The sequence below is a fragment of the Caretta caretta genome, chromosome 9, assembly GCF_965140235.1.
Source record: "Caretta caretta isolate rCarCar2 chromosome 9, rCarCar1.hap1, whole genome shotgun sequence".
Classification (NCBI taxonomy): Eukaryota; Metazoa; Chordata; order Testudines; family Cheloniidae; genus Caretta; species Caretta caretta.
Window position 1 is genome coordinate 79,419,145 of NC_134214.1, and position 13,302 is coordinate 79,432,446.

General features: G+C 44.5%; 1 protein-coding gene across 1 annotated transcript in view; it reads right to left on the reverse strand.

Annotated features, from left to right (window-relative positions):
* Positions 1-13,302, reverse strand: part of AR (androgen receptor) — a 116,338-nt gene that overhangs the window by 45,773 nt on the left and 57,263 nt on the right. Inside the window, exon 3 of the mRNA XM_048864864.2 lies at positions 711-827. Within this exon, the coding sequence (XP_048720821.1) occupies positions 711-827 (117 nt within the window). The remainder of the gene's footprint in view (positions 1-710; positions 828-13,302) is intronic.

Here is a 13,302-nt window from a genome sequence, read left to right on the forward strand (position 1 = left end):
TAGGAATGGAGAAGGCCCTTTTGGGGAGTACTGAACTTGGTAAATTAGTGAGAACAAAATGCAACAGAAAAACAAGAGGGAGGGGTCTGCAATTACAAGCTGCAATGACGATAATTTACCGTCATATGTGAGCATTATGATAACTTTTATAATCCACAAGCGTGGGCTGCAGAAATTTGGGGGGAAACAACGAAAGCTCAGTGATACAAGATATGGTGCTCTTCTGTTAAATCTTTGCTGAGAGGTGGGGATACAGAGAACCATTATTTGTGTGGGTTACCGAGTGTGAGGATTGGCAAAGCATGGCTTAAAGAGGCCCTACTGCCCAGCTTTATAAAACAAGGGAGTCCTCTTAACCCGTTGCCTGCCATGACATGGGACTACTTGTTATCTTTAAACTGTAGGGCTGCATGCTACTCCCAATGGGCCAGATGGGCCTAGGTAGTGTCAGAGGCATGTATCCCACACATCAGAGATCCTGCAGGGGTAACTGGAAGAAGAGATCTGTAAAAAGAGTGCATTTTGTCCATAATACGCTTATCAGTTAATTGCAAGAATTTAGTACAGGGCAATATACAGACTCTATCATCAGAGATGCCAACATATTAATCTAGGGAGAGATCTAAAAAAGCGTCACAGGTGTGCATTCCATATATAAATCATAAGGGTGCATATGAAAGCATCAAAGGGCGCTACTGAGCACACACTACCTCCCAGGGTCATCCCTGCTTCGTAGCACTTTCGCAGGCGACAGGAAGGGCAGTTTTTTCTTCTGAATTTATCGATGGTGCAGTCATTCCGGCTGGCACACAGATATTTCTGTTTACCTAGAAACATTAAAGAAAAAGAAGATGGACAATGGTTCCTGCATTTCCACAGATCAGACAGAAGGTACAATCAGGACAAACTCTCATGTTTTCCGATAGCATTGCTGTATGGACCTGAGGCTGTTCTCACTGAAGTCAATGGGAGTTTTGAAAATTCACATTCCTGGTTTAGTTTAGTGTGGCTCTTCTAAAAAGAATACAGTTTTCAGAGCACAGCAGCTCATTTTGGAGGCTGCAAGACACTGCATATGAAGGATGCATATTAAACAGAAAGGGTACCACTTTGGGCAAGAAAGGGCTCCTAGCCCTGACAGTTTCTGTCAGACATGCCTGATTTGAATGGGTCTTTCCCCGCGTCTGGCGAGCAGGTTGCATGAGATGTTGTGTTGGCAGCAGTATAGTCTGGAGGCCCGCACAATGCAATGTTACGGGACCCGAACGCCATATTGTCCTGATGAAACATCTCTGATCTGGAGAATGAAATCTGAAAATGGAAACCCAAGAGGGCAGTGCTATAATCTCCCAGTAGCCATCCTGCTAGGGCCTTGGGAACTGTGATCATTCCTCCACATAAAAGGAGAGCTGCTGGCAAGGCAAACACAATCTGAATCTCCATCAGGACGCTGGACGGATAGAGCTGCTTTCTGATAAAATCTAAACCAGACTGGCATGGACCTCATCTCCTCCCAGTGAAGCCATGATGCTTTCTGTTAACTTGCTATTGAGAATTCTAAACATGAGTCTTCACTTACTTTCTTAGCAATCTCCGTTGTTAGATATGGGAATTTTGTATGGGAATTGGCCAGCAGCAATCTCTCTCTCTCTCTCTCTATATATATATCTAAAATAGGGGTGGGCAAACTTTTTGGCCCGAGGGCCACATCGGGGGTTGCAAAACTGTATGGAGGACTGGGTAGGGAAGGCTGTGCCTCCCCAAACAGTCTGGCCCCCGCCCCCTATCCACCCCTCCCACTTCCCGCCCCCGACTGCCCCCCTCAGAACCTCCGACCTATCCAACCCCGCCCCCCGTTCCTTGCCCCCTGACTGCCCCCTCCTGGGACCCCCGCCCCTAACCACCCCCCCTGGAATCCCATCCCCTATCCAGCCCCCCCATTCCCTGTCCCCTGACTGCCCCGACCCATATCCCCCCCACCGCTCCCTGACTGCCCCCTGGAACTCCCTGCCCCTTATCCAACCCCCTCACTCCCCGCCCCCTTACCATGCCACTCAAAGCAGCACATCTGGCAGCCGCACCACCTGGTGCCAGACACGTTGCCACGCCACCCAGAGGACTGTCCGTGTGGCAGCATGGCTGCGGGCGAGACAGCAGGGGAGGGGCCGGGGACTAGCCTTCCTGGCCGGGAACTCAAGGGCCAGGCAGGATGGTCCTGCGGGCTGGATGTGGCCCTTGGGCCGTACTTTGCCCACGTCTGATCTAAACTGATTTTGCTGTCCTAAAACAGCCCTTTTCTTTGAGTGTACCACCTGAAGATACCTGACATCAAGTATCTGTCTAAAGGCCCACTTTCAATGCTGTCTTTTAGACAGTAAGTTCTTTGGGTCACAGAGAGTCTATATTTTGTCTTGTGCAGAATGTCATTAGCAATCAGCAAATTAATAAGAATAAAAAGAAAGTAAAAAAAAAAAGATAACCAAAGAATTGGGATAGAATGAGAGAACAGCTGTGCATCTCCTGTGTTACTTCCTCAGCCTCTGTGAAGTATTGTGATCACAGGAAGGGGAAACGATCTGGCTGGGTCTCCTCCCTGCAGCCTTGGGTTGAGTTAACAGTTATACAACATTCCCGTGGTTCCTCAGCACCACCAACACACCGAACACTTGCCACTTCCATTTTTTCCATTAACTCTTTATTGCTATGGAGCCTGGTGCTGACTCAGCCTGGATGTGTTGTGGGCCTGTTGATTTTCAGTGACAGAATTATCAGCACCGCCCACCTGGTAGACTTTGCATTTAAAATAGCACATTTCAAGCTAGACTGAACAGAACACGAGGAAACAGACTGTGGAGAACAAGCCTGCGCTAACTGAGGATGACCTGGATGAGATCTAATAGGTCTTTCCATCTCTAATCACTGTGCCAAATGCAGCTTGAGTGAGGGCTGCAGAATTTGTCTCTCAGGTCTATTCTTGACTCTTAATAAAATGGCATGTCTATAAAGGCATGTGAAATAGGTGATGGGAAACGCATTGTAGGACTACAAAGGTACTTCTTAGAGATAGCAAGGAACTACCAACAAGCAAGAGAGACTCAGTACTAGCAAATTGCCACACACTCCTCTAGTACTTTGTGGCATCTATACCATATAGTGTCATGTACCTTTTCATTCCCACAGCTCCAACATTCTGTGTTCTCATTGGAGCATTAGGATATTCAATTCATCTCCCTTAAAGCCAGTATAATTCCTTTGATATAAATGCATGTCTCTATGGAATATGTCCCCAGGCACTGCCTGTCCCTACATATATATCCTTCTGCTTACAGTACATTTTATATTAGAAATGATTTGTTCCACCCACTTACTTTAACCTGCCCTTCAGTCCATGAGCTATAGCTACTGATCTTGAGACTGAGGGCAAGATGTTGGGAAAGTAACTGCTCAGTTATGCAAAGTTCTCCCACATCACTAGGGGCTGAATACATTGTTTGTGCAGCATTTGCAGCACAATGCAATATTTTTAACTGAACCCATAGAATCATAGAATATAAGGGTTGGAAGGGACCCCAGAAGGTCATCTAGTCCAACCCCCTGCTCGAAGCAGGACCAAATCCCAGTTAAATCATCCCAGCCAGGGCTTTGTCAAGCCTGACCTTAAAAACCTCTAAGGAAGGAGATTCTACCACCTCCCTAGGTAACGCATTCCAGTGTTTCACCACCCTCTTAGTGAAAAAGTTTTTCCTAATATCCAATCTAAACCTCCCCCACTGCGACTTGAGACCATTACTCCTCGTTCTGTCATCTGCTACCATTGAGAACAGTCTAGAGCCATCCTCTCTGGAACCCCCTTTCAGGTAGTTGAAAGCAGCTATCAAATCCCCCCTCATTCTTCTCTTCTGCAGGCTAAACAATCCCAGCTCCCTCAGCCTCTCCTCATAACTCATGTGTTCCAGACCCCTAATCATTTTTGTTGCCATCTTCTAACTGGCCTTGCTTAATGTAGGATTTCTGTGAAGCAGTGAGTTTATGAACACCTGCACAGAGCTGAGAGGCCATTATTTATTGTAATTTATAGCTAGCATCTTAAAAGCATCATTCGTCAAATTCAGAGGGAAGGAAAGTAGTTGTAAATGGTATTATTTAGCCTGCTTTTACCTTATCATCCTTGATGTCTCAATCTCAAGACTCACCAAGAATGAACTTTTCCTTAGTTGCAATGTATTATCTATTGCTTCACATTTTGCTTTCTTGTCAAGTCTGGACACATTGAGTAGATCAAGATTTACCAGATACACTTCAGACTCTGAGCACTCAAACCCGGACTAGACTCAACAAATGAAGACGCCACACACCCAATGTAATCTGATGTTGTGGAGCCATGGAAAATGGTACTTGTCCAAATTCTACCTAAAGTGGTTTTCCCTGAAATCCCACAAGTTTCGGCTTTCAATAATGCTCAAGGAACCAACCTTTTGATCCATCTAAACATACGTCTAACCTAACAGTTGTATCAAAGCATTCACTTTTGTTGCACTGAATGAAAATAAACCCCACACACTTCAGTATATTAGTATTTCTTCACAGAAACCCCCCCAAAAGGCCAGGCTAATGTGTTATTGCATGGGTGTGGGGGTGTCACACTGCAGGTTGCTACACCTCTGGTTTCATCAGAAACCTCCAAATTCCAAGAGCACCTTGCAGTCAATTACTTGCCTTCTGTGCCCTAGGTGACTGCTGAGCTCACACTAAGAATTCTCAGTCTTCTTCCCACCTCCTGAGCCTCCTCCTAACATTATACAACTGTGCTCTTTGTCTGACATTGTTGACCCCTATCAGCAAAATCACACCAACAACCTGTAATCAAGGTGTCATGTAAGACTCATGATGAGGCTTTCTGTTATAATAATAATAATCTCTCTCATGATGCCTGGCATGAGTCTATAGCACAGGGCTGAAAATTACCATACAGTTAAGCTCCTTGTAACTGCCCTTATTAGCACCTGGTTATAACACCCCATGTGCTTGGCTGCCAAGAATGGAAACATAATGGGGCTGGAGTGCATTACTTACAGCATGTGATATTTCACTCAATCCTTTTAATGCCACAAACTTTCATCAGCTCCCCCTCTCATTCCCCACACTTCTCTCTCTCTTGCCCATCAATCAGCTTTACAGACATCTAAAAAAACCCCACAGAAGCAGAGACCATGCAAAATCCCACAGAACTCCAATACCAACCCCTTTCTAGCAATTAACTGAGAAGACTGGATAACATATAGCCTCAGCAGAAAATGGGTTAGTTAGCATTATATGTGTATGTGTGAGATAAGGGCACCAGGCACTGAGTCCATGCTTTCTCTGCTGGACCTGCTTATAAGTGTGAATCAAGCAAGAATGGACGCTTTGCTTCCCAAGGCATTGATGTGGGGAGTAACAGAACAGCCCATGTGGACATCTTGCTCTCTTCCCTGCCACATTCATTTTCAATTGTACAATTCCTTTTCTCTGATGAAGCTGGGCACACAGGACCCCCCTGGAACTCACCAATATTACCATAGGCAGAAAGAAAGGTGGAACTGGGAGTGGCAGGAACCATATGACAGATATTCAGGGCCAACTCAGAACTTCCTACCTGTGTTTGCTAGAGGTGGGATGTCGCCTTGAAGGAGTCGCCTGAGGGCAGCTCCATCTAAAGCATTATCTGGCTCCACCTCTTCACGATTTGGCTCCTGCTCCTTCCCTATCTCGTTTCCCTAGTCTAAACTACAGTGTCTTTGCTAAAATAACAGCTCAAAACCATAGAAAAGCCAAGTGCTGCTCCCAAGAGGGACATTAGCAAAGAAATGCAACAAGATAACTGCTCAAGACATACAAGGACGTTCCAGGGTCAAATATAGCATTATCAGAACTTTCTGAGGCTAACCAGACACCACCACAGCACTAACCCGTTTCTTTAATCCAAACACATGAATAGCTTCCGAGGCAGTTTTTTCTGTTACAAGTGCTCTTGCTTTCCTCACGTAGCATCGGTTGGGCTCTACGTGTATGTGTGAGGTAATACCACTGGGGGCGGTAGGAGGGCTCAGGAGACTGGAAGTGGAATACGGACCTTTCTGCCCCCAAGCCACCTGCAGTCTGATGATGTTTCAGTGGTCTACTTGAACTGAATCAGTGGTATCAACCCAGCCCCTAAGGAAATAGGTTCACTTCAAAATATATTAACATCGCCAGCTGTCACTAATGGTCATTCATTGCTGGCAGACTCCATAGAAAGGCCAAAACATGAAAGGGTCTCGGAGACTGAATAATCTTCTCCCGCCTACAGTTGGGAGTACTCTGTCTCTCATCTAGCTATATAATTATATACAATTGTACACTTTTTAAAATGCACCTCTACTAGAGTATGCTTTCCTGCCACTGGATTTAAGTGGACCCATGGGCTTTGAATCTCAAGTCAATTGTTGATCTAGTGGTCAGGAGGTAGTGCTCTCACTGTGACAGCTGGGTTCAATTCCTAGTCAGGGAAGGTTCTCCCTTTTTTACTTGGATTGTAAAGGTCTCTGTGGCTGTCTTTTTGTTATATGTGTGTCACAATGGAGCTGTGGTTTCTAGCCTTTACCACTAAACAAATAATAGGGATACCTGTTCACACACCTGTCTGTTACTTTTCACTGTGAGAATAAGCTGCCTGTGTCATTTTGGCCTTCTGACCTGGAAGGCAGAGGGTTTTTTTTTAAATTACTGGGGCAGCCTAGACTTCTCACACCTGGGAGTGCCAGGGGCTAAGATTATTGCTTATACTGTGAGTTCAGACAGTGGGAGAGAGACCATGTTTCATGTCATCGTCTCAGCCTAGTTAAAAGCAAACCTGGCAGGTTCTGAACTGATTACTGTCCAGTCCTCCTTGGCTGGATGGAGGATGGCGATAACTGAGATATTACATATTTACTTGTTGATCTTATTGAGATAGATGCCAACCTGGGGAATCTCCTGTGTGTGTATTAATAATGTCCTAACAGCACTTGTTTTTCTTTCCTACCCCCACAAGTAGTGATGAGAACAGAAGTAAAGTAATTGATGACTTAGACATAAATCTCTGGATATTCTGATCATGGATCTGATATGTGGGGATGTTAGTATATCCTTGAATGAAAAAAGCACAGGAAATAATGAAGAGAAGTTTTAATACAAAAAGGATCTCACAGCTTTATGCGCCGCCTTCTGCATTATTTCTAACTCTTTCCAGGGTGATTCATTCCCTTCCCTGTTTCAAGAAAATTGACAAATTTGCAGTCAACTGAAAAATAACAAAAAAATAAACAAAAAAACAAACTGTAAATAGTTACTGTTCTTTTTTCCTACTTTCCATTGTTTGTAAAACTTCTCAAGAACTTGAAGGTAGGGTTTCATTCTGGAATGGCTGTGTCTTTTTTCCATTTAGCAAATGACAATGTATCTTCTGTTTCTAAGTCATGAAATTTATGGAACTCATTGTTTACCTTCTTGGTGATGCAATGACTTCACCAAGGTTGTTACTGAAGACCTAGGAACAATGGTTTTCATTTAATAGCTATATCTGCAGAGGGAGCACCCACCATTTTTTGTTATTCCCACAATAATAGCCATTTAACATGTTACACACTCACACAGGTCCTAGAATAAGGGATTCTAAAAGAAATTTAATATTAAACAGGAAGACACTGCACCAGACAACATGTATGCTAACATTAAGGCATATGGTGCCCAACTGGGGTTTCCAGAGAGTAGAAACACACCATCTATACTTTACCCCTTTCCTGAGGTTGGATTTTATAGGTAACATAAGTAATAAGACCACAATATTAACTTCCAAGTTCTGGCAATAATCCCATATATGGTCTTGGGCAAGTCTCTCCATCTCTCCTTCCGTAAAATGTAGACAATGATTTTTCCCAATTTAGGGGACTTAGTGACATTAAAGGAATGAATGTTTGTAAAGTTTTCTAAGATCTTTGGCTTGAAAGTGCTAGAGGATGTCAAAGAGTCAATTATTGTTGCTATTATACATGTGATAAGTAGCGGTTAACTATTGTTTATATTGAAGTAATGCCTTGAGGTTCCTGTATGTGCACATAGTAAGAGACAGTCCCTTCCCTAAAGAACTCTAAACAACCAAAAGAGACAAAACGGGGAAGAGGGGGAGGAGGAAGAATTATCATCATCACAGTTTTAAAGTAGAGAACTGAGGTACAGAGGGATTAAATGACTTGCCCAAGGTTACACAGAAAGTCTAGGATTTTACCCCAGGTCTCCTGAGTCACAGCTCAGTAACTTCACAAGACCACCTTTCCTCTCTGCAGGAGAATTGAGTGTTTCCATAGCCCCTGCTAAATACTATTTTATAATTTATTAGAGTAACACTCCTCTGTGGTACCACATATCCCTGCACTTCCGATGCAGTAATGCACTGGAAAGGCTATTTTTCCATTTAGCCCCCTGACATAAAAGCTTGGACTGTCTTGTGATTCCAGTCCCTTCTGCAACGACACAATGCCAACAGATAGTGCTCTTAAATGTAGACCTAGGAAAAGAAACTGATCCACACAGTTTGGTATTAAGTATAGGTAAGAAATGATTAGAAGAGGACAACTCTTATAAGGCACTTATGACTGTTCTGGCATCTTTATTGCTCAATTTACCTGAAGAACCCCTCTTTTCCTAACAGACCATCCTCTTGTGCAATGCAGAATCTCCCTCTAGCCCTCCCTACTTTCAGCAAGGGATCTTTCAGAGGAAAGATCTTTCAGTTCAGGGCCTCCCCTCTAGGTGCGAGTGAGACACCATCTCTTTCTAGTGGGTTTCCTCCATATCACGTTAGCATGGCAGAGAGAGAATGATAATATAATTGTCACTATCACTGGATTCCTCTTGGCTCATTAGCTAAGATTACAATTAAAATAAAAAATGAAGGGCAGAGAGAGAGAACAATTCTCCAGTCTCATCTGAGAACAAAGATTAATGTCAACCGGCTAGCCATGCAAGCAGCAGAAATTATTCAACTAAAAGCCTGTCAATCACCATGTATTGCTGTGCCTGATACAGTATCTTCCTCCAGAAGCAAACCAATCTGTAAGTACATCTGGAATAGTGTTTATAATAGTAAATGCTAAAAAACATTCAATCAATTTTGGATAGAATATAAATCCTCATCTTTCAGAGCATATACCAATCTCTAATTATGAGGAGAAAACGTTCCCTGGGGATCAGTTATCCTATAACTGCCTTCCTCACACTTTCCTCTGAAAGATCCAGTACTGACTATTGTTAGAGATAAGATATTGCACTAGATGAGACAACTGGTCTGACCCAGTCTGGCAATTTCTATGCTTCTGTGTTCCTAACCTATTACTCCCATTAGAAAGTTATTAGCAAGACACAACAAATTAGTTTTCAGGATCCAGTAATCTGTCATTGGTTATCCTTGCAGAGTGACTTTGGTAACTGCCATGTGTGCGTGAGGCACCATTTTAAAGCAAGTGATGGAAATGAAGGAACATCTTTCAATCAACCCTGTCCCAAGCATGGGGCACACAACCCCAGAGTTTGCCCTGGCCACTACGGTTCTGCTCCTTTGAGACAAATATTGCAACAGCCTGCTGGAGCTAGAAGGAGAGCTTAGCTCAATGTGGGAGCTTGGATGTTGGGAGAACAAAAGCGGAACTATCAGGGGAACCAAGAATGTTTCACCTCAAATGCAAACGGGTGGTTAAGCACTGGAATAAAATTGCCTCCGGAGGTTGTGGAATCGCCATCATTTGAGATGTTTAAGAGCAGGTTAGACAAACACCTGTGAGGGATGGTCTAGATCAGTGCTACTCAAAGTGGTGGTCCACGGACCGGTGCTCCAACGGCTGCCGGTCTGTGTGCATATTGGAAGAAAAAATTGGCAGTCTCTCACATCAGATAGCTTGAGAAACACTGGTCTAGATAACACTTAGTCCTGCCATGAGTGCAGAGGACTGGACTAGATGACCTCTCGAGGTCCCTTCCGGTCCTATGATTCTATGGAATGTCCCTGCCATGCAAATGACAAAGCGGCTGCAGACACTGGAGTTCTAACAGTGCTACATGCAGGTGAAGAGCCCTGTGTGGGAGGACAAAGAATTATTAGAGGGGCAGCGCAAGCCAAGAAAACCTGCATGGCAAGCTATAAACACAAATCACTATGGAAACAGTTAAGTTTAAGAGGCTGTTTTTTAAAGAAGCTCAAGTCCAGTGAACGGGAACACTTTAATCATTTTACATTTTTATAGTAAAAAACCATATAACGTTTTAGTTCGCTACGTTTCTTAAAATCAAACTTTTTCAAGACTGCTTCAAACTTCAGATGACGTAATGTCTGATCCTACCGTATCTACATAACAGTCAGTGGGTGCCCTGCCTGAGTAAGGATGGCAGCAAAAAGGGGACAGCAATACTGAATGATACAGACTAATGCAGACAAGGCAGTGTGCAAACTTCTCCTGCGCAGCTCAATGGACCCCACCTGTAACAATCGCTGCTATTTCAGTCCTGAGCTCCCTGTACAGCTCGGCCATGGCACTTGATCCTTGATCTGCAACACCCTCAACTATTCCAATCCTGCAATTTCCAGGACTCTATCAATACATCTTCACTCCCAATTAAGCCACCCTGTCATTTCAACCCTGAGTCTGCTAAAGAAGTCCAACGGTAGAAAACTGAACAAGAGAAACCAAGTGGTAGAGGGGGCAGATGAATTTATTTTGAAATTCTGTGAAGGGATCTTTTGCAGGTTCTTTAGTCAACCATCTGATCACTCAACCCAGGGGAGTGGAATTTTAAGCCACAGGGACAGGACCTGGAAATTCTTTATTTCAAATTATTATCTATTTTGGCAGCAACCAGCAGTCTAGCCCAAATACTTTGTTTCTGGCAAATGGCTAACTCTTGGCAGATCAGAATGTAGAGCAAAGAAAGAATGTGTTCTCTGATATACCCTAGGAAAGGGAGTCCGGAAACTTTAGTCCCTTTTTTTATCCATGGGTAATGGTATGGGAGTTGCACAGTGAGATGGCAGCCTTGATAGGTCCCATGATGACCGTGATATCACGGCTCCTGCTCTAGGATGGGAATGAGGAGCTGTGACATTCCCCTCTGGAGTTATCTGGACCGGTGATCTGCTAGGTCACCCCAATCCTTGACTCTGGGAAACAGCCTTACCCCGCTCTGCTGTGAGAACCCCCACTCCTGGGCTGTTCACGCACAGCCTCTGGCATGTAAGCTGCTCCCAGCTACTTGCAACTGAATGACACTAGCCAGTATCTCTGGTCCCAGACACAACCCTGGGAACCTCCGTCTTGCAGTGTCCAGTTATGCCTGCTGGATGCTGCAAGCTTATATGCTTTGTCAGTTTAACAAAGAAATTGATATACACCAGGCTTGTTCTCCCAAGGGAAGACTCTGACACACTTCAAACCAAACACACTGCTTCAGGTCAAATAAACAAACAGATTTATTAACTATAAAGATCGACTTATAATCACTTAAAATCTAAGCATAACAAGTCAGAGTGGTTACCAAAATAAAATAAAATATAAGCACGCAGTATAAACTTTCAACCCTATTAGACTGGGCAGCAACTAGATTAAGCAGTTTTTCGCACCCCACTGGATATTGCAGTCCTTAATATACAGGTTTGTTCCTTAAACCTGGGCCAATCTCCTATGTTGGAGTCTTGTCTTCTTCTCAGTGTCTTGGTTGCTTGCAGCATAGGTGGGGGCAGGAGAAGGGCCCAGTATGTGTCCATTCTGTCTGTTTTATACTCTCAGTCCATGTGCTTGGCAAGCACAAGTCCAGGCATGTCTGGAGGGCATTGCTGAGTCTCTCCAAGCAAGGTTCATAGAATCATAGAAGATCAGGGTTGGAAGAGACCTCAGGAGGTCATCTAGTCCAACCCCCTGCTCAAAGCAGGACCAACACCAATTAAATCATCCCAGCCAGGGCTTTGTCAAGCCAGGCCTTAAAAACCTCTAAGGATAGAGATTCCACCACCTTCCTAGGTAACCTATTCCAGTGCTTCACTACCCTCCTAGTGAAATAGTTTTTCCTAATATCCAACCTAGACCTCCCCCACTGCAACTTGAGACCACTGCTTCTTGTTCTTTCATCTGCCACCACTGAGAACAGCTGAGCTCCATCCTCTTCGGAACTCCCCGTCAGGTAGTTGAAGGCTGCTATCAAATCCCCCCTCACTCCTGTCTTCTGCAGACTACACAAGCCCAGTTCCCTCAGCCTCTCCTCATAAGTCATGAGCCCCAGCCCCCTGATAATTTCCGTTGCCCTCAGCTGGACTCTCTCCAATTTTTCCACATCCTTTCTGTAGTGGGGGACCCAAAACTGGACACAATACTCCAGATGTGGCCTCACCAGTGCTGAATAGAGGGGAATAATCACTTCCCTCGATCTGCTGGCAATGCTCCTACTAATGCAGCCCAATATGCCATTAGCTTTCTTGGCAACAAGGGCACACTATTGACTCATATCCAGCTTCTCATCCACTGTAATCCCCAGGTCCTTTTCTGAAGAACTGCTGCTTAGCCAGTCGGTTCCCAGCCTGTAGTGGTGCATGGGATTCTTCTGTCCTAAGTGCAGGACTCTACATTTGTCCTTGTTGGACCTCATCAGATTTCTTTTGGCCCAATCCTCCAATTTGTCTAGGTCACTCTGGACCCTATCCCTACCCTCCAGCATATCTACCTTTCCCCCCAGCTTAGTGTCATCTGCGAACTTGCTGAAGGTGCAATCTATCCCATTGTCCAGATCATTAATAAAGATGTTGAACAAAACTGGCCCCAGGACTGACCCCTGGGGCACTCCGCTTGATACTGGCTGCTGACTGGACATCAAGCTGTTGATCACTACCTGTTGAGCCCAACAATCTAGCCAGCTTTCTATCCACCTTATAGTCCACTCATTCAATCCATACTTTTTTAACTTGCTAGCAAGAATACTGTGGGAGACCATATCAAAAACTTTGCTGAAGTCCGGATATATCACATCCACAGCTTTCCCCATATCCACAGAGCCGGTTATCTCATCATAGAAGGCAATCAGGTTGGTCAGGCATGACTTTCCCTTGGTGAATCCATGCTGACTGTTCCTGACCACCTTCCTCTCCTCCAAGTGCTTCAAAATGGTTTCCTTGAGGACCTGCTCCATGATTTTTCCAGGGACTGAGGTGAGGCTGACTGGTGTGTAGTTCCCCGGGTTCTTCTTCTTCCCTTTTTTAAAAGATGGGCA